At 45.6% G+C, this 22,579-nt stretch overlaps 1 protein-coding gene across 2 annotated transcripts in view; it reads left to right on the forward strand.

The window, feature by feature from the left end:
* Positions 1-22,579, forward strand: part of UST (uronyl 2-sulfotransferase) — a 284,549-nt gene that overhangs the window by 181,198 nt on the left and 80,772 nt on the right. For both annotated transcript variants that reach the window (XM_067010993.1, XM_059083482.2), the window contains exon 5: positions 1,981-2,134. In XM_067010993.1, coding sequence (XP_066867094.1) covers positions 1,981-2,134 — 154 coding nt within the window. The remainder of the gene's footprint in view (positions 1-1,980; positions 2,135-22,579) is intronic.

Genomic DNA, 22,579 nt, shown 5'->3' on the forward strand with positions numbered 1-22,579 from the left:
TGATGGTGGTTAGCGGTGGTTGGCACAGCTGACTTCTGGAACTAGTTAGTTGTTCGCCCAGCTGCGTGAACGTCACCTTGTGTACATCTGGGATCTGACAAAGAGTCGCGTTGGCCTGACTAACCCCGATCCTGAGTGGTGTGTTTTCCTATGTGGTGTGTTTGACGCGTCCAGAATCGCATTCACGCATCCTGGTGCCTGAAATCACACCGTCGGAGAGTCATTCCTTCTTGTGCCTTTGGATTCTTCTCTCTGAAGATTCTCTTTTAAAATGCAAAGACCTGGAGGGGCTTCCCTGGCAGTCCAGTGGTGAAGACTTCGCCTTCCAATGCAGGAGGTGTGAGTGTAATCCCTGGTCGAGGAGCTAAGATCCCACATGCCTCGCGGCTAAAAACCCCAGAACATAAAACAGAAGCGATATTGTAACAAATTCAATAAAGACTTAAAAAATTGTCCACATTAAAAGAAAACAAAAAAAAAAACCTGGGGAAAGCATTCTGTGTATCAATACAAAAAACCCATTGGTGGCTCGTTATGTCTACTTTCCTTTACCACAGAGCCCTGTGATAGTGGCGGAAACTTGCAGACTCAGAAACATCCACCCATGGTGTCTTGTAAGACCATGCCTTCATTGGTTGAGCACCTACTGTGTGCCACACACTGTCCAGAGGACATTGTTCCTGGCTTCTGGAGGCCCATAGTCTGATGGGAGAGGCAGACGTGTACACACAGAGTGGAGAGAGCATTTGAGCCAGAGGAGGGAGGGATCGACCCGAGGATGGGAGTCAACTGCGGAAGGATGTGACGGTGATTCTGGGCTGGGTCTTGAGAGGTGAACGGTCTGCCAGCTGGAGAGGTGGGAGCAGGACCGTGTCAGTTTGTTTTCTCTGAGCTCTTTCTGACCCCTGACAGCATGTCTAGGCGTCCTCATCGGAAGGTCACAGGGTGAGAGAAGCCTGTGGGTCCCTCAGGAGGTCCCCAGAGCGAGACCTCTGCCCAGAGCCTGGAGATTTCTCCCAGGCCCTTGAGGGTCACCGCTTTCAGGCAGTTCAAAGAGAAAGGGGAGGAATCCATAAGACACATTCAGCCAACCTAGTCCTTTTGCCTGGCGAGGTCCTCGCTCCTGGGCCAGAATTCAGTGCATTTGTCTAGTCCTTTTGTGGAAGGAATTAAAATGGCACACTTCGATATTTGCTTTATGTTTATCTAAAACCCCTTGCCATCATTTGAGGATAACCATATTGATTTTTGTAGTGTTCGTGTTATCCCTTACACTGTTACATTTCTCAGCTTTGGAATCTTTTTTCCATGGTTCAGAGCACAGATTCTGGAGTCCGACCGCCTGGGTTCATATCCGGGCTCAGCCACATGTTACGAGCTCCCTGCCTCCGTTTCCCCCGTGAAAATGGGGATAATTATGATTTCTACTCCACTGAGGTGTGGGGAGGGTTCGGTGGGTGGGTTACAAAGTGTTTACAGCAAGGTGAACAGAGAGCGTTTAATAAGTGTTGGCTGTTATTATCCACTTCCTGCAGAGCCCCTTATCTGAGGCTGTTTGAATTAGAATGTAGAGTAAGTACCATTTCACCCAGCGAGGAGGCATTCGGAATTTACCAGGCAGTCAAAACATTCCATGAGGGCCGGTGGAAATACAACACCCACTTCAGCGGGGCCCCGCCCTCAGGAATCCGCAGCCTCCTGAGAAAAACGAGGCCGCGTCCATACCTTAACGTGGACAAATACCGCAGTTTGCACAGCCCTCACCGCCTCTCAGCAGGTACCTGGACAGGTACCTCCCGCACGATAGTCTGTGCCCATCCGGAAACACCGCGTGCCGACCAGCTCGTTCACTGGCACCTGAGCAGACAGGGTCTTCTGATGATGATATATTAACCTAGAGGGGAGCCAGTATCGAAGTGGGCTTGATTTTCCTCCAGAAGTGATGGCTTGTAACCAGCTCCATGTTTGTGTGTGTCATAGGTTTGGAGGAGACCAGCCTGTCTACATCAACATCATTAGAGACCCTGTCAATCGGTTTTTATCCAACTATTTTTTCCGTCGATTTGGAGACTGGAGAGGAGAACAGAATCACATGATCCGTACCCCCAGCATGAGGCAGGAGGAGCGCTACCTGGTAAGTCCTGTCGCATTGGAGAGGTGGTCCCTCCCCTCCCCATATGGCCATCCTGTCCACGAGCTCCGTGTGATGAGGGCATGTGCTCCGGGAGCAAGTTTTTGCCGGTGAAAAATTAATTTTCCAGATGACCCAGATCTTAACGAACGTTTTCTCAAATGACTTTCTAATCTTGTTTTCCTCAGTTTGTCTTTAGTGCTGGGTTTTAGGTCCCAGAGAAGAAATAGGCTCTCCCAGGGGATCCTGAACAGCACTATTGTCGTTTTGGCGTGTTTGGGGATTTCTCTTAAAAGGTCACAAAGTACTTTCTCATACTTCATGCCATTCAATTCCAGTGACAGTCCCATGAGGGAGGGGTATTTTCAGATGAGAACCCTGAGATTCCCAAAGCATGTGAGTACAGCCATGACTGACTGCTTCCAGGTCCTCTGACTCCAAGTCCAAGGTCCTTCCCACCATAGCACAGCAGAATCAGGCATCTGGGCGAAATCAGTTTGCTTTTCTGGACCTTGTTTTGGGACCCTCAGCTTCATAGGGATGTTCATGTTGATCCCAGTAATTGTTTCCGCAGCTTGGAGTTGGTAACAGATGAAAGTAGTGCATCTTGCAGCCAGCACCAGAATAAAAGATGCATTTCCCACTAGTGTGTGACCTAGATTGACAAACACTTGCTGAGTGGCTTAGAGCCTCAGCCACTGAGGTGTTAAAGAGGCTGAAATGCTGGTCTCGGTGTCTGAGAGAGCCCGTCAGGTTCACCCAGACCGTCCCGGGCTGTCGGGCACAGCAGAAAGAGAAGGCTGTATGGAGGGCTCTGTGCAGATCTGCTTCCACGGCTGGCGTGTAACCCACAGCCCATGCCCACCGCTGGTGTGTGCACAGCAGCATCCTCGAGCTAAAGAAGAGTATCGTTCGTCACAGTTCCAGCACAACGCCAGAACGTCTCTTTCCTCATTTGATTTTAAAAAGCATGATAAACGTATGTGTTTGGAGGATGGAGCATTTTGCGATAATGTCACTTTCGTGTCTTAAAATTCACAATGAGAGTTGAGAAAACTGAGGTGCACAGAAGTTAAGGATCGTATCCAGTGCTACACAACTAGTTATAGATGGGCCAACGCTAGAAACCAAGGCTTTTCACTCACCATTTAGCATTTGTTCAACTACCTAATGCTTCAATGAAATATTCTGATGGTATATTTTTAAAGTGGCTTTTATTTCTTTTTCTTTTTCACTTTTGATGGCAAAAACTCTGATCTCTTTCTTTAAACTACATGTTATGAATATGGCTCTTTTATTCAGCGACAAGTACATATTCAGAGTAGAGAACCACTTACTAGAGGAATAACATCTTTATAGTTTGTATTGGCCTGATTAGCATATGTTTTTTTGCAAACACATAGCACCTTCCATGTAATCAAAATATACTACAAAGTTTCTGGCTCAGGCTGATACTACAAAAGTTAGAACCGAGTGTAGCAGAAGATGCTGAAAAACCAAAGATATGGAAACAGGCTTTATGAATCCCACTCTTCAAATATTAATGTAGGTAATAAGTAAATTCATAGTCTACCAGCAGATGAAAAGTGATTCGGGAAAGTGGAGGGGCAGTCCCAGGGGTCCATCATGCAGGGAGGGAGATGAGGGACAGGCTGCCGTGCGACGTTAACAAGCAGGTCAGGGAAGGCATTGGATCTGGCATATAAGCAACAATTAGAATGAGAAGTGGAATTGTCACTCGGTCGGTTGGGAGAATGCAGCTCCAAGTGGAGGGGGCAGCTGGACCAAAGGCCTGGAGTGGGCACTTGTGTGCTCATTCAGAAATCAGCAGGGAGAACAGAGTGGCTGCTATAGAGTGAGGTGTGGGGTGAGGGAAGTGGCAGGAGGTAAATTCAGAGGGGTACGTCTTGGAGACCACAGATCATATAAGGCCCTGGGAGGCACTGCAGTAACTTTGAGTTGGGAAGTAACATGAATAACCCCAAATCGTTCACACCCTTTTTTATTGAAGTATAGTTGATTTACAATGTTGTGTTAATTTCTGCTGTACAGCAAAGTGACTCGTTTATACATATTTATACATTCTTTTTTTTATATCCTTTTCCATCGTGGTTTATCATAGGATACTGAATGTAGTTCTCTGTGTTATACGGTAGGACCTTGTTGTTTATCCATTCCATATATAATAGCTTACATCTGCTCACCCCAATCTCCCACTACATCCCTCCCCCGAACCCCTCCCCCTTGGCAACCACCAGTCTGTTCTCTACGTCCGTGAGTCTGTTGGTTTCGTAGATACATTCATTTGTGTCATATTTTAGAGTCCACGTATAAGTGATATCATGTGGTATTTGTCTTTCTCTGTCTGACTTACTTCACTTAGTATGATAATCTCTAGTTGTATCCATGTTGCTGCAAATGACATTATTACATTCCTTTTTATGACTGAGTAGTATTCCATTGTATATATGTACCACATCTTCTTTATCCATTCATCTGTCATCTAGGTTGTTTCCATGTTTTGGCTATTGTGAATAGTGCTGCTGTGAACATAGGGGTGCATGTGTCTTTTTGGATTAGAGTTTTGTCTGGATATTTGCCCGGGAGTGGGATTGCTGGATCATATGGTAATTCTGTTTTTAGTTTTCTGAGGAACCTCCATACTGTTTTCCATAGTGGCTGTACCAACTTACATTCCCACCAACAGTGTAGGAGGGTTTCCTTTTCTCCAAATCGTCTCCAGCATTTGTTATTTGTAGACTTTTTAATGATGGCCATTCTGACCAGTGTGAAGTGGTACCTCGTTGTAGTTTCGATTTGCATTTCCTAATAATTAGCGATGTTGAGCATCTTTTCATGCACCATTGGTCATTTGCCATTTGTACTTCTTCTTCGGAGAAATGTCTACTTAGGTCTTCTGCCCATTTCTTGATTGGGCTGTTTGCTTTGTTGTTGTTGAGTTGTATGAGGTGTTTTTATATTTTGGAAATTAAGCCCTTGCCGCAAATTTTACACACCTTAATCAGTGATGCTTTCTCCCGTATCTCCACATCCCCTGCTGGGAGGAGGAGCAGAGCCCTCCTCCCAGCAGGGGATGTGTCATCTCATGAGCCTTCAAACATCCTCAGCAATTCTCCCCCTTCTTTCTGGGAGTCAGGACTCCTCCCTGCTGCTCTAGACCTATATCTGACACCTGAGTGCTTGTTCTGAAGTCTCACAAGCCTCCTCACACTCAAAGTTTCCAGGGGTTCTATTGAAAATGGGGTCTGTGGGATGGAGACCCCAAAGTTGTGCAGTGCACAACCTACACAGCTGTACATGGATGTCGCCATATTCATCTTCAGTGCTCCCACCAGGTTCTGCACTGACTGGCCATGTCATTTCTCTGGGTGATATAATGTCTTCACATCTCTTCTGTCCTCCCAACAGCCTATAACCTCTTTGAGGACAAGATAAGGTCAGAGTTCCATCTATGTCCTTGGTACTCAGAAGAGGGGCTGAATTAGTAGAAGCCTCAATATACTCTACTTAATACAATAAACAACAACAAAAATATTAATACAGTTATAATGTAGTTGATATGGAGTTGGGGGAATCTTCTACGTTTTTCTACCCTGTCAAGTTTTTGCCATCCTGTAAATCATTCCACAGAACATAGTCTTCACACAAACAATAAGTTGTAATCATTAGCGAGAGAAATTTTGTAAACATGAGAGAAAAAACTCATGGTTTAGTCTTTTTTTTTTAAGCCCATAAAATGTTGAAAGTTGGTCATGGAGGCAACTCTTATATTTTTGAAGAGTCTTTATGCTGTGCTATGAGAGATTCCGGGGAAATTTCCCTGCCTGGAATTCTACCCTTAGAGATTTGCAGGGGCCCCCGTTCCAAAAGTAAAGCAGTGTGTCCTGGGAAGGGCCGTTGTCAGATGAGCTCAGCTCATTCCTTGGCAAGACCCCAGCAGGAGAGCACTGGGCTCCCAAAAGTAGCAGAGGAAGAAATCAGGGGAGCAGGAGTGGAGAGGGGCCCCAGGGACACGTGACTCCTTTATGATCCAGCTCTAGCCTGACCCCGTTAGGAGGGCTGTTTTCTTGTTCAAAGGATGGTTTGTTTATTTGGAAGAAGACAGTCTACAGCCTTTTTTGTTAATAGCTGAAACTCTTCATTCCATCTCCTTGGTCCCATCAGACCCTTGAAATAAAACTGCCCCCTTTCACAGCCTGTCCTCATTTTGGCAAGCCTGGGTGGTCAGTTGTTTCACTCAAAAGAGGGTGTTGTTTGTGTCTCGCTGGGGTGCAGGGCAGCTGTGAGGAGACCTGGTCCCCTCAGTGAGGCCCCGCCTGGGCGTGAAGGCCCAAAAGGAGATGCACGCAGGGTAACCCCGCGCCAGAGGGGGCAAGCAGGGCAGGCCACCCCCTCGGGGGACCTCACGGTGAGGCCTCTCCCTGCTAGCTACCCACACACAGAGTCACGGGGGGTGGCCCGAAATGGGTCCACCGATATCCCCACATGATTCCAGATCTCAGCGCTCCGAAGCCACTTGCTTTATCCAGTTGCCAAAAATCAGGCAGCTCTGCTCCTGGCCGTGAGCCTTGCAGAGCTGCTTAGCATACAGCTGAGAGAGGGCCGGAGCCTCTGGGGCTGAAATATTATCATCTCTCATGCCGGGTGGTTGGGAAGAAAATGGAAAAGGGTGCAGGGATCGTAGGATTCGCAGGGTCCCTGGAGGTCGGTCATGAGGAACCTCTCATTTCACAGATGTAGGAACAGGGCCTGGGTCTAGTGATGGGTTAGGGGTCCTGCCAGGCATAGAGGCTGTCCTGACTCCACTGCTGTGTTGCTGGATCACTTGGACCTTGTGTTTGACTTCCTGAATGGTAGGTAAAGGGAGAAGAGGACTGAGCCGAGTTCCATGCTTTTTGAGCTAAATCATTTTGTCTGACACATCTTTACAAAGACATAGCTGTTACAACATTTTTTTTTCAAACACCCAAGCATCTTATAGCTGTTTTCCGTATTTTCTGGAAACAATTAGATTTTTCTAAAAGTTTCTGTTTCTTCCCAAACCAATCTTCACTTGTATTTATCAGGAAATAATTTTACAATAAATTATTGCTAGAACGGATACAAATTCAACTTATAGCAGCCACGCTGTGAAAAGGCAGTTCTCTTAGGCTCGTTTCTCTTTGTCCAGAGCCAGAGTGCAGATGTAGCTGCGTCCGTTTTTGGTTTTCGACTCAGGAGGTGGGGTAGGTCTGAGCCCAGACACACTTTGACACGTTCCAGCACTTGAGACTCTTCTCCAGCTGGAGTTCAGGCAGCGTTATTTCCAGGGCAGGGAAATACCTGGCACCCAGAATGCAGTTAATGAGAATGAATGTCTGCTCATGAGGAGCAACTGTTGTGATTTACCAGCAAAGGGGGGAGAATCTCATTCCTGCCGAAGCCACTCCTTTTCCAGTCTCTGAGTTTCCAGTCACCTGCCATTTCTACTCTGTCAGTTACACGTGTGTGATTTGTGCTTGCTGTTTGCCTACAACCTGGCCTGAGAAAGTTTCATGGTAAAATGTTCTGCAGAGACGGCACTTAGCACTTTGAAACTCCAAAAAATACCAAGTTGGGCTCCTTACCCAAACTTACTGCAACTTCACCAGACCATCCTTCACTAGGTGATCTTCCACTTGAAGAGCAGGAAGAGAGAGGAGGGCATTTTCCCAGGGAGAAAACTGCCTCTGTGATACTGTTTATTCATCTTGGCTATAAAGCGTGGAAAGTAATGCATGTTTGGAAAAAAAAAAAAAAAAAGATGGTAATTTACAGCTTCTTAATTCATAAAGAATTCAGTGAATCATGTTGGCCCATTTGGATTCTGGAGAAGCCTGAACATTGGCCAGCGTCAGCAAAGATTTTCAGAAAGCTATGCATTTTAATCTGCTTGAAAGCTTTGGACTCTGAGCATCCTTTAGCTTTGGAAGTTGTATGTATGAAATACTCGTTTCTGGAAATTTCCACTCTGTTCTGACTGGCTGAGGCTGTCCTGGGAATGAAACCTCAGGCTGTGCCTTCATCCCTAAAGCATCATGTTTTCTTAAAGGAAGAAAACAAATAAGGGATTTGGATCATCTGCTTTTTACGTATTTCAGTAAATATCTCTGTTTTCCAAATCTTTGAAGGTAAGAAAGTTCTTTGTCTCCAACTAGTTCAAATTTGGCTTATGATTGCAGGCTGAGCTAACGGCCCAGGACATGGCGTACGTAGGTTGTGCTCTCATCTGCCCTAGCTGGGTGACTCAGCCAATGCTTTAGCCTTTGCGAACCTTACTCTTCTCATCTGTACGATGGGAACATATTACCTTGCCTGTATCACAGGCTTCTTGAGAAAAGAAATTGAACATTCTATACAGAGGTGCTTTGAAAGCTAAAACTTTACAAAACACGTTTCAGCATTGATGCTTTCACACCCCTGGCTCTATCAGCGGCTCCACGAGACCGTTTTTTTTCTATAGATCCAGGGAGCTTCTCTCCTCCGGGGAGCCAGCAGGGGCTGCTGTTCTCTTGTGGCTCAGGCCACTCTGGGCCGTGTCCTGAACCATCAGGTCCATGTGGCTTCTGCTGAGATCTCCGATGGCCCCACTAGACCCCTTCTCCTGGGAATCCGTTTCTAAGGAAACAGCTTCTCTTTGTGTTCCCAACAGCTGGAGACACGTTTTGATCCTAGCCTGCTGGCACCCATTTGTCCCGTGTTTATTTACTTGGAAACTTAAGCTGGTGTAGGCACGCGGTTGTAAAGTCACTGAAGCAGCACGTTCTGACCCCCGAGGGGTGGGGAGGATCGGTGCGCGGGCTGGCAGGCTCTGACATGCTGTGAGCCGCGCAGAGGACAAAGGAGCCCCCCCGGAGAGACATGTCTTTGACATCCATTTGTCCTGAAGTATGTCGAAAGCAGGGGTCGCAGGTGTTTTCAGAACCAAAGACCGGTTCTGCAGTTTAGCAATACAGGGAGTATCTCTGGGAGCCTGAGACAGAGAAGTTGATGGGCATAGAAGGAGGAGAGGTACGAGGCGCGAGCAGGAAACAACAAAGGGATTTGCCGGGAAAGGAGGGGTCGTGAGAGAGCTGTGAGCTTGGAGCCTTTGTGAGGGGAGAACAGAACGCCACCAGCCACCACCTGAGATGTCACCGAATAGCCACGCACACAGCCGAGTGTGTGGCTTGATACAGTCAGCGGGCTGTCCCCATATTAGCGCATTCATCCCCAGGGCATCCTCTGGTGTAGGTATTAGTACCCCCCCCTTCAACCCCCTTTTACAGTAAGACCCCTACATACGAACGAGTTCCATCCCAAGAGCACATTCATAGCCCAATTTGTTCATAAGTCCAACACAGTTAGCCTAGGTACCCAGCTAACACGGTCGGTATATAGATCAATAGTACTGCACTGTAATAGGTTTATAATACTTTTCACACAAATAATACGTGAAAAACAAATACAAAAAATAAAGAAAACATTTTTAATCTTACAATACAGTACCTTGAAAAGTACAGTGGTAGCAGCTACATCACCACTGCTTTTACGCTTGCTTCCAGACATCCTGGGCTTGAAATAAAGATCCTGTACCACTGTATTCTGTACAGAACTGTACAGTAAAGTACAGAAAAGCACAACCACTTGTAGAGGATGCACGCACGTGACAGCGTACACCGGACACACGAACTCACTTACCTGATTGGACACGCGAACGCGCGTTCGCGTCTTTGAAAGTCCACAACTTGAAGGTTCGTATGTAGGGGACTTACTGTGTAGACTAGGGAGGCAACTCCGAGAGGCTAAGTGGATAAGACCAAACCTTGAACATGAGGAAGTGTGTTAGGCTGCATTAGTTACAAGGAGTTCAGGTCCACTCAGGTTGCCTCAGGGGAAGAGAAAAGTAAGCGTTATCATTAGGATGTATCTGGTAATGAGGACAGAAGGGCCACAAGTTCCAGCAAAGACCAGGAGATGCCACGCAAAGCCAGGACACATGGGAAGAGCAAAGAGCATTGCGCAGCGCAGCCTCCCTGCGGGAAAACTAGAAGTGGTGCACAACGGGAGCCGGGTCCAGCGACCGGATTATGTGGGCACCCGGTCAGCCCAGGGGTTCCCTTCTCCCTGTTCCCTGGTTCTTGACACACTTCAGCCGCCTGCTGTGCTCTCCTCTCTGCTCCCACGATGGATGCTTCCTGGTGTTTCTCTGTAGCTCACATCCAGGCTTCTAAGGGTGACTTATTCATCCACTTGCTCTCTGACCAGCCATAGGTCATGTTCAGCTGCCCCTGGGACAAGTCTCATCCGTGCTGTGGTCAAGGGCGTGGTCAGACAGATGGGACAGGATGGAGTCACCTCCAGGTATAGTGTTTGTGTTCATTTCCCATCACTGCTGTGGCAATTTGCCACACACTTAGTGGGTTAAACTACCGATATTTCTTTTTTCTTTTTTTTTTTTTTTTTTTGTGCTAGGCAGGCCTCTCACTGCTGTGGCCTCTCCGGTTGCGGAGCACAGGCTCTGGACGCGCAGGCTCAGCGGCCACGGCTCACGGGCCCAGCCGCTCCGCGGCACGTGGGATCCTCCCGGACCGGGGCACGAACCCGCGTCCCCTGCATCGGCAGGCGAACTCTCAACCACGGCGCCACCAGGGAAGCCCAAACTACCGATATTTCTAATCTTCCAGTTCTGTAGGTCAGCAGTCTGACACCAGTCCCACTGGGCTAGACTCAAGGTGTTGGCAAAGCTGATTTTCTTTTTTTAAGATTTTTTTTTTTTTTTATGTGGACCATTTTTTAAAGTCTTTATTTGTTACAATACTGCTTCTGTTTTTCTGTTTTGGGTTTTCGGCACGAGCCATAGTGGAATCTTAGCTCCCTAACCGAACCCACACCCCCTGCACCGGAAGGGGGATTCTTAACCCCTGGACCACCAGGGAAGTCTCCAAAGCTGATTCCTTTCTGAAGGCTTGAGGGGAAGACCCATTTCCCTGTTCATCTGGGTGGTTGAGACTCCATGTCCTGTGGTTGGAGACTGAGATCCCATTTTCTTGCTGGTGGTCAGATGTGTGCCGTTCTCATTCTCTAGAGGCATGTACGCTCCTTAAACCGTGGCTCCTTCCCTCCATCTTCCAGGTAACTGGTGGTGGGTTGAGTACCTCCCAAGCTTGACATTTCTCCCCCTTCTTCTTTTTTTAAAAAAATTTTATTTCATTTATTTATGGCTGTGTTGGGTCTTCGTTGCTGCACGTGGGCTTTCCCTAGTTGCGGCGAGCGGGGGCTACTCTTCATTGCAGTGCGCGAACTTCTCAATGCAGTTGAGGAGCACGGGCTCTAGGCACGTGGGCTTCAGTAGTTGTGGCACGCGGGCTCCGCAGCTGTGGCTCAGGGGCTCTAGAGCGCAGGCTCAGTAGTTGTGGTGCACGGGCTTAGTTGCTCCGCGGCATGTGGGATCTTCCCGGACCAGGGCTCGAACCCGTGTCTCCTGCCTCGGCAGGCGGATTCTTAACCACTGCGCCACCAGGGAAGCCCTCTCCTCCTTCTTCTTCCATCTCATTTCTCTAACCAGCTGAGAAGGGTTCTCCACTTTTAAAGATTTCTGTGAATTGCCTGGGCCCACCCAGATAATCTAGAATCATCTCCGCATCTCAAGGACTGTAACGTTAATCACATCTGCAGGATCCTTTTTGCTGTATAAGGTCCCATGTTCACAGGTCCCAGGCATTAAGAGTGTAGACGTCTTTGGGGTCTATTATCCTGCCCACCACGGTGTCACCTAGGACGGCAGGGACTGAGGGGACTGTGGAGGGGTTGTGAGCATGACAGGCCTTCTGAACCTTGGCTTGTCCGAGCCACCGGTGGGGAGCCCACGTCTGCTTTCCACTGTGGCCTGCTGCCATGCACTGGCACCAAACTCGGGCTTTCCTGTCTCTGGTCTGCAAAATCCAGGGGCCAGTCATACATTTTATTTTTCCTCCTACGGGTGACTTATTCATCCATCCATCGACTCATTCATCATTCATTTATTCATTCAATAAATATTGATTTAGTATTCTGTGTGACAAGCACAATAATGAGAACTGGAAATAAAACGCTGAGCAAAAATAGACCCCGTGTCTGTCCTCACAGAGCTCAGAGTCCTGAGAGGGAAACAGGTATTAATCCCCAAACCACACAGAGTCATGTGAAATAGTAACTGCATCACATTTTACAACACAGAGAGATGTGCATAGAATGGGGTAGCGGGCAAGTCTCGAAGTCAGAGAAGTGATGGTTGAACTAGGATGTGAAGGGAAAGAGGAGAAAGAAGCATATCCCGACATTCGGAACAGCACGTGTAAAGGTCCTGTGGCATAGTGTGGGCAGGGGGGAGTCGGCCCCACAGAACCTCCCAGGGCTTGTTCAAGAGGGCTGGGGAGACACTAGGGGATTTAAAGCAGGGCTGGGGATGGGGGAGCATGTTTACATAGGATGCGGAAACTTACATTTTGGAAAAAAAATTACTTTCGCTTCAATATACAGAGTAGAAAAGGGCTCCAGTTAATCTGAGGCTACTGCAGTGATCAAGGGGGAGATAAAGAATCAAGGAGCAGGTATTTATGGAGCGAGGACCATGTGCGAGGAGCGGCTCTAGGGGCAGGGGTGGTGATGGGGGAGGAGCTTTGGGACTGAGAAGCGATTCTCCAGATGTCCCCGAGGAGGCTGCCAAATCCGCTTTGCCTGACCTGCTTTCTCAATGGAAGGTCCCATCAGGAGCATCAAATCCAAGCTGCCAGAGCGCAGCCAGGTGCGTCCTGCTGGCCACCTGTCAGCTGAGCTCATCTGTTCCGTACCCCTGCGTCTCACTGTGAGTCAGCGACCAGCTGCAGCTGCCTCCTTGCTGGGGGCTCAGCCCTGCACCCCAGCTGGGACAGATGGCTCAGATTTATAAAGGTGGTGGTTCTCAGCCTGGCCACTCGTTGGAATCACCTGGGAGGCTTTTAAAGCTACTGATGCCTGGGTCCCACACCCAAAGACTCTGGTTTAATTGGTCAGGGGTTCAGGCTGGGCTTTGGGACTTTTTAAAAGCCCGAAGTGAGGCCAACATGTAGCTAAGGCTGAGAACTACTGAGAAATAACAACACATCCATTCTTGTCTGTATTAGCAGGAGCTATTTTTACTGAGAGATATACCTCCCGAATATCTTCTAGAAGCTTACTTTCTATATCCTCTGCACATTTGGAAAAGCTCTATTTGCCTTCCCCTCAGGAATTTTTTTTTTATTTGTTAGACGTTTAGTTGGCGTGTGCAAATAAATGTCATTAAAGGAGTTTGATGGTATTGTGTAAGATTTGTTGTATTTATGAATACTCTGTGTAGATCTTAAGTCAGGCTTTCTTTTAAACTGAAGTGGGAAACCAAAGAGTATATTATACTGTACATTTAATATCTCACTTTAGGAAGCGTGCTTTAGGCAATAAAACAGAGAGTAAGTACTTTGATGAATAAAATATTTTAGCATGAAGACATCTTCTTATTTGGCCGATGAGGCATTTAGAATCCAATGCCATTTTTCCAAAGAGATGTGCGTCACTCTTTAAATGCAGGCCAGTTCATAAAATACAGTAAATGCTAAATTGAAAGACATGGATGAATAGATCTACACTTTCAATGCAGTCAGGAAATGTCCTTTAAAATAATGTTTCTTAAATGCAGCCAGGGAGCTTGCTGTTCAAAGAAGTTATGCGGTGAAGTTTTATATAAAGTAAAAAACTAATGGCTCGATTTATCTGTGTTAAAATTTTGAATTTCATATCCTACACTTGTTTTCCAGAACCTGGCACACCTCTGTAGTTTTCCTCAATTTGCTTTGCCAAATTGTAATATTTTTTCACTGCCCAACTGTTTTACATACACAGCATAAATTCCCCAAAGGCAGAACGACCTCCTTTCTGTTCTTAAAAATATTTCGTGAAGTCTAAAGACAGGAAAAGAAAGTGTAAAACATCTAAGAGATTTATTGGAATCTCAGCTTGAATTCTAATTGCAAATACTTATGAAAATGTCAAAATTAACATGAAAGAGCTGGCAGTTTTTCTAATAACTGTAAATTGAATTAGATAGTGTGTAATTGGAAAAATGCTTGCTTCTCTCAGGCTCTCTCAAAACAAGTCTTAGAATCTGTTAGCTGCAGCAGCCTTGCCCTCTAGTGGCTGGAAATGGAAGGACAAGGCTAAATACTTTCGACTACAGGGAGGATAGAAACTAAGCAGAGGGATATGGCACCATGTCAGGAGACTTCCCTGACATGACACGAATCTTCATTCATGATTAAACGAAAGAATTTTAACCAAAGCCTACTTGATTTCAAGTCAAATGAAGCTTTTAAAAAATGGCTCTGCATTTCATATTACAAACTAAAAACACAATGGAATTGTATCAACATGTAGCTAAATGTTTCTATACTCTTTCTTTTTTTTTTTTTTTTTTTTGCATTGAAGAGGAAGGTTATACCGGTATGACTTTTTTTTTTAAGGGGAGGGTTTTTTAAAAATTAATTAATTTATTTGTTTTTATTTTTGCCTGTGTTGGGTCTTCATTCCTGTGCTCGGGCTTTCTCTAGTTGTGGCGAGAGGGAGCCACTCTTTGTTGCAGTGCACAGGCTTCTCGTTGCGGTGGCTTCTCTTGTTGCCGAGCACGGGCTCTAGGCGCACGAGCTTCAGTAGTTGTGGCACGTGGGCTCAGTAGTTGTGGCTCGAGGGCTCTAGAGCGCAGGCTCAGTAGTTGTGGTGCATGGGCTTAGTTGCTCTGGGGCATGTGGGATCTTCCCGGACCAGGGCTCGAACCCGTGTCCCCAGCATTGGCTGGCAGATTCTTAACCACTGAGCCACCAGGGAGGCCCCTGGTATGACTTTTATAGTGAGATGGCTGCCCCTTCACCACTCTGCAGAGTTTTAAACACTCACTGCCAGTTTTTGAAATAAACTAAACTCTTGGATGAGACTTGTCAAAAGAATCAGCAGATGCATAAAAGAAAGTTATCAAGTTCAATAAGAGACAGAGGAAACTTTGTTGACGGTGAAATCTCACTATAATTCTGGCATTCCATATCTGACCACTATTAATAAATAAAAACCCTATGAGATTAAGAAAAGTGATCTAAACCAAGACAATAGGGAGTTCCCTTGTGGCCTAGTGGCTAGGGGCTTTCACTGCTGCGGCCTGGGTTCAATCCCTGGTTGGGGAAATGAGATCCCTCAAGCCATACGGCACGGCCAAAAAAATAAAAAATAAACCAAGACAATAAGATTAACCTCAGCCAACCTTGATTACTGCTAATCTTTATTTCTCCAGGTAATTATTATTATTGGTGTGAATTATATTTATTTTTTACATGCTAATATAAATAATATATATATTTTTACTTGTTAATATGTATTGCTTCTAAAATCCTTCAAATTATTTCACATTTGTATATGTCTTATATGTTTAACTAAAATATAATTCTCTCAGGTGATAGGACATGATCTCCTCTTTTAATCCCAGCACGTTTCACAGCCACCTGGCCAACACCCAGCCCAACTTTCAGTACATACTTAATAATAGATGCAAATGTGGACCAAGCACCAATGTTTGCCTCTTCTCTCCACTTACAACTTCAATATATTTTGAACGCCTGCAAAGCATCAGGCTTTGTGATGGGAATAGCTATGGCAAGGTGAGCGTCTGTTCCTACTCTCTGCCTCTACCGCACACAAAGAAACCCATCTCCTCCTGTATTCCATTAATAGTGAGTGATAGGGCTTCCCTGGTGGCACAGTGGTTGAGAGCCTGCCTGCCGATGCAGGGGACATGGGTTCGTGCCCCGGTCCGGGAAGATCCCACATGCCGCGGAGCGGCTGGGCCCGTGAGCCATGGCCGCTGACCCTGCGCGTCCGGAGCCTGTGCTCCGCAACAGGAGGGGCCACAGCAGTGAGAGGCCCACGTACTGCAAAAAGAAAAAGTAAAAAAAAAAAAAAAAAAAAAAAAAAAAAAAGTAAAAAAAATAAATAAATAAAATAGTGAGTGATAGCCCTATCGGTTCAGTCACCCATACAAGAGACTCTGGAGTCATCCCTGCTGGCTTTCTTTCCCCAACCCGCCAACCCATATGCAATCAGTCACCAGCTTAACCTGGAATCCTCCTGAAAGCAGAGCCTGAGGCAAGGGTTTGGATGAAGGGTTTTAGAATTTGGACAGTGATCCCAGGGACTAAGAGTGGGGGACTGGAGAGAGAGGGAAGGAGGGAAGGTCAACACAGGGTGTGTCCTGACATTGGTCACTCCCGTGGCAACCGAGGCTCAAGCCTGCCAGCACTGTGGGAGGACAGGGTAGAATTTGCCCTAGAATGTTTCTGACTGAGGAAAGCAGGAAGCATTTACCCACTGCTTTCATCGTTTGTTGTCAGGTTCACCTCATGAAACCTTAACTCCCCGCACATCTGGGCTGTGCACACATGGGTGCCGTGTGGGTTCCTCTGGGTGTAGCACTGGGAACAGAAAGTGAGGTTGCTCTCAGGTTACTTCTGCGTGAATCTCGTGGCTGCAGCAATGGCTAGAGTAAAAAGTGGCCAAGAGGATGGGAGGCAGGGCACAAGAGTGTCCAGTCCAGCTGCCAAGACTGTCGCTTCTTCCTCCTTGATGTCCCTCAGATCATTCTCCATCAGGGTCATCAACAAAGCCCTCCTCATGTTCTACCCAGATATCTGCAAAAGCCTCATAGCCCTGAGCAGAGAGCTACTGCAATGCAACTTTTACAGCACCCTTTTATCAGGAATGCCAAACCTGTATCAATTTTAAGAGACTTGACCACAGAAGCTATGGAAATCAAGGCTAAAAGACATGAAGAATAGAGTGAGAATTGGAAGAGGAAGAAGAAAATTCGGATGAAGATGAGCTGTATTTCCACACCATGGTGAAGACTAGCTCGGAAAGCATGGCCACCAGGAGGCCCACCAGCATGATGAGTGAAGGGGCCCAGACCGTGACTGAACATAATAGCACGATGTCAGAGTCTGACTTGGGGACCATGGTTATAAACAGTGAGGATGAGGAAGAGGATGGAACTATGAAAAGAAATGCAACTTCACCACAAGTACAAAGACCATCTTTCATGGATTACTTTGATAAACAGGACTTCAAGAATAAGAGTCATGAAAACTGTAATCAGAATATGCACGAACCCTTCCCTGTGTCCAAAAATGTTTTTCCTGATAACTGGAAAGTTCCTCAAGATGGAGACTTTGACTTTGGGCTCCCCGGGTGGCGCAGTGGTTGAGAATCTGCTCCAGTGCAGTGGACACGGGTTCGCTCCCTGGTCCAGGAAGATCCCACATGCCGTGGAGCAACTAAGCCCATGCGCCACAACTGCTGAGCCCGTGTGCCTAGAGCCCGTGCTTCGCAACAAGAGAAGCCACCACAATGAGAAGCCCGCGCCCTGCAAAGAAGAGTAGCCCTTGCTCACCGCAAGTAGAGAAAGCCCACGTGCAGCAACGAAGACCCAACACAACCAAAAATAAATAAATAAATAAATAATTTTTTAAAAAAATTATCATAATATTTAACCAAAAAGCATCACAACTGCATGTGAATCTACAATTATCTCAGTAAAAAACTTCAATGAAAAGAAGCTTCACAAACCAAGAGAAAAAGGATAGGTTAACCAATGAATAGCATAGGAAAAATGCAAGTGAGAATGCGCCAGTTTTGGAAACAGGATGTGAGAAGCGTGGTTTGATTAATACATATTTATTTAGGAAAGCAGTAAGTCAAGGTTGGCAGGACAGGACCAGATTACTGAGAGTCTTGAAAGCTGCAGAAAGGACTTGAAAATTCATCATAGAAGGCAGGACTCACCAAGCATCTTGAGCAAGAAATTATATGTCAGGATGTGAAACGCTGCTTCTAAGTTGTGTGTTACACTTAGAAAGACCTTCTTTGCTCTGAAGCTATTAAAAAAATTCTCCTTGGTGTCTTCCGGAGTTTTTGTTGTAATTCCTATTGTTTAATATAAAATCTTTGATCCATCCTGCTGTCAGGTGTAACATATGAATCCAATATCTTTTTTTTCTCAGATGGTTAACAAATTATCTCAACAACGTTTACAGAATAATTTATTTTTTCACACTAAAATGTCGCCTTTACCATATAATAAATTCTTCTTTTTGGAGGGATCAATTTTTTGACTTTTTATGTTATTCCATTGATCTGTGTCTTTAGGTATAGTAGAACACTATTACATATATATATGTGTGTGTGTGTGTGCTCTTGTGTGTAAACTAATATACAATCACATAATATACATTTTATTATATAATAGACAATAATATCATCAATACAATTAATGTACTATACAATAACTATTATATACTAAATATTTTATTATCTGGTAGGCTCTAATCTCTTCCCACTAATCTTTTCCCCTAACTGTTCTAGCTCTTTTGTATTTGTTGATTTTTCTATAGAAACTTTAAAATCAGCTTGTTCAGCTCTCCCTCCCCCCACATACATCTCCAGAAAACGTTAAGTTTTAGATGGACTTGAGATGCACCGTAGGAGACCTTGAGTGACACCTCATCTCACACTGTGCTCACTCTTAGCTCTCTGTGATCAGCAGGTTTGCCGGATAAGTGTTATTTCTCCTTTACTTGTGGAAACTAAGTTGAAGTCAGCAAATAAAACCCCTCACTTGGGGCTTCCCTGGTGGCGCAGTGGTTGCGAGTCCGCCTGCCGATGCAGGGGACACGAGTTCGTGCCCCGGTCCGGGAAGAACCCACGTGCCGCGGAGTGGCTGGGCCCGTGAGCCATGGCCGCTGGGCCTGCGCGTCCGGAGCTTCTGCTCCGCAACGGGAGATGCCGCGACAGTGAGAGGCCCGCGTACCGCAAAAATAAAAATAAACAAACAAAAAACAGAGACCCTCACTTGAATTGTTCTGACTTAATATGCATCTGAGACTTTAACTTGGTCACTTCCAGCTGCTCCCCTCATTAAATTCAGACCACTAATATCATACATTAGTATATGCCTTTTACCTTGGTGTGCAAACCCCAGACGTGAAAGCCTGAGTAATTCATCATTTACTTTGAATGGTGGGTTCTGTTTCTGGCCCTTCACGGGTGGGCTCCTCCTGTCACAAAATATTTCTTTCTTTCCATTAGTACCTTGGCTCTGCATCTTCATTGGGTTCTCATGTTCAGTCTTCCATGGGCCTCCTACGAGAGTTTCGTGCAGGCAGTTTCATGCATCCTGCCTATTCTGTGTTTGGCCAATCCGATCCCTCTGCAGCTGAAAACATTTGAATAATATACATACATCATCAATATACCATTACCCTGATCTTTTTTGGAAAGTTCTTCTTCATCCATTCAGTCCAATCTGCACTGAAACCCGCTGTGTGTTGTTGAGAATGTCTCAGCGTCGCTCACCCTCTCTCCACTGCCACTGCCATTAGCGCTGTCTGTACTGTTTGTCAGCGCTGCAACAGCCTCCGAACTCATCTCCTCTACTGCAGCCACTTTCTCGCTCTTTCACCCTGCACAGTGCTGCCAGATTCGTTTTCCAAAGCAGCACTTCACATCCTGTCATTTAATTCCTTGCTCAAGAAGCTTGGTGCGTCCTGCCTTCTGTGATGACTCCTCAAGTCTTTTCTGCGGCTTTCAAGACTCTCACTAATCTAGACCTATCCTGCCAGCCTTGACTTAACTGTTTTCCCAAATAAAAGCTAATTGAACCAAGCTTCTCAAATCCTCTCTTGAGAACAGGCTCCTTCCCATATCTATTCTTTTCCTTATGTTGCTACACTAAGCTGGAAAGTCTTCTTCTCGTTTCTCTCTCCATCCATATCCTGTCCATCCTTCAAAATCTCATCACCATTCTCTCTTTTTTTTTTTTTTTTTTTTTTTGCGGTACGCGGGCCTCTCAGTGTTGTGGCCTCTCCCGCCGTGGAGCACAGGCTCCGGACGCGCAGGCTCAGCGGCCATGGCTCACGGGCCCAGCCGCTCCGCGGCATGTGGGATCCTCCCGGACCGGGGCACGAACCCGTGTCCCCTGCATCGGCAGGCGGACTCTCAACCACTGCGCCACCAGGGAAGCCCACAAATAGTACTTTTAAACTTGAGGTCTATAACGCTTGCTTATTTATAAGTAAATAAAATGTTATCGATAATCCAACAAAATTTAATTTTTAGAAGTGTTTCTTCTTCGTGAAAAAGTTCTTCTAACCTGGAGAAGGGCATTATTTGCTTCATACCCTATTCCTGAAGGCTACTTTGGTTTCTACTTTAAATCCAGTATCAATTTTAATATTTTGGCTAGAAGATACCTCAAGTAATCCTCTCTAAATGTTATTAGTGGAAGTCAGGGTTGTACAGAGCAAAATCTGTACTTAATTTATTTGCAAAGCCACATTTAGCATTGAGAATTTTAAAATTCAGTCAAAATAAATGATTTTACATCCAGGGCTGAATTAACACCAAGTTTTCAAAAGGCTTTTCTTTTGAGAAATTCAAAGCTTCTCATTAAGTCTGCAATCTTCCAAAATTGTGCTGTTTTCCAAGATAGCCTTATTAGTCCCTTTTTGCAAATAAAATTGTGGCAAGAAGCAATTAAATATCTTTACCAGGGTCTATTGGAATGGTGTCATACTGGGTAGGCCTTTGACTTATGATCACACCATCATTGGTAAATTAGAAGAGGCTACAAACAAAGAAGGAAGAAAAAAGATTAGCAAGGAGGAAGGCAAATGTAAGAACAGGATTTGTCCTCGGGGCCCTTTTAACATGGGGTCCCAGGGAGTTGAGAAAAGGGAGGGAAGAAAAAAACAGACCTTAATTAATCATAGTACTTTTCAAGGCAGAAAAGAAAGATAGAGGGCTTCCCTCGTGGCGCAGTGGTTAAGAATCCACCTGCCCATGCAGGGGACACAGGTTCGATCCCTAGTCCAGGAAGATCCCACATGCCGCGGAGCAACTAAGCCCGTGAGCCACAACTGCTGAGCCCGTGTGCTGCAACTACTGAAGCCCATGTGCCTGGAGCCCGTGCTCCACAACAAGAGAAGCCACCACAATGAGAAGCCCGCGCACCGCAACGAAGACCCAACACAGCCATAAATAAATAAATAAATTTATTTAAAAAAAAAAAAAAAGAAAGAAACAGAGGTTATCTCATCTCATCCACTCATTTAAGGAGTTAGGAGTGGAGCGTGAAGATCGGAAATACCACATGGAGTTGCCCTCATTATGATGGTGTTGACTGTACAGCCTAAGCTAAATCAGGTATTTATCAGAGAAAGTGAATTTAGAAATAGAATGTCATGAACAAATTTGTGAAATATAGGAAAGTCTGAAAAGGGTGTATGTTAAGTTCTGGAACAAAATTATAAAGCCTGGAAGTGATGGCCATCTCCTAAACTTTTCCAGTCTATTGCTCACCAGTCTACTTATTATGACGGCCTAGTTCAGTTTCATGCTTGTGCAGAAAAGGAGGACACAGTCATCTCAAGATGACCAAATCACCATGGTGGACCCCCTGTCACCACCCCACCACACACACACACACACACACACACACACACACACCCCTACACATGCTCACTCACACCCTCTCAGTGACTGAAATTGACAGCTTTTTTTTTTTTTTAGTGTTAAACTCTTCTTCCTGGGTTCTTTTCTTTAATTATAAATAAAACTGGTAGGTCTGGCATTTTGTTACCAGCATTTTTTAATGAACCTACCCATCCACAAGGTTATGTACATCTCGTGCATAAATGTTTGGATTATTTATATTCTGATATGGTTAATTCATTCTCTCTTTCTTTCAACAAGTACTCAGCACCTACTCGGTAGCCAGTGCTTTGGCAGATACTGAGAATGCAGTACTGAAAAACACAGACGTAGTTCCAGCTTTCATGGAGTGCATAATCTGTCAGGGAGACAGACGTTAAACAAGTGACTGGAAGAGGCGCTCAGGCTGTGGGAACAGTATTACATAAATCAAGAGTCCCAGGTATTACAAAACTTCTAGGGATGGAGATGAGAAGGCAGGGCACGGGGTATGCTATGCAGATGGAAAGGTGGGCAGGGGCAAATATATCATAAGTATGTGAGGCTTTCTTCTGAAAACAATGAAAAGTCTCAGACCGGTCGACTTGTGGTCAGGGAGGGGGGCGTGACATGACAGGATCTGCATTTGAAACCTTGTGCAAGGGGAAGATGCTTGGAGTAGGGCAAGATAAACTATTTTGGTTTGGTATCGAATTGGCATGGTAGGGGAGACTGATAGGAATGAAAAAATTAATACACGTGTCTGAGGTAGAATCAGTCATTGCTCCTTGAGTGATTAAATGTGGAGCTGGAGGATGAGGGGAGTTAAAGAAGATCCTGGGTTTCTGGTTGGAGCAATTCGATGGAGGGCAC

This window comes from Kogia breviceps, chromosome 13 (assembly GCF_026419965.1).
Source record: "Kogia breviceps isolate mKogBre1 chromosome 13, mKogBre1 haplotype 1, whole genome shotgun sequence".
NCBI classification, from domain to species: Eukaryota; Metazoa; Chordata; class Mammalia; order Artiodactyla; family Physeteridae; genus Kogia; species Kogia breviceps.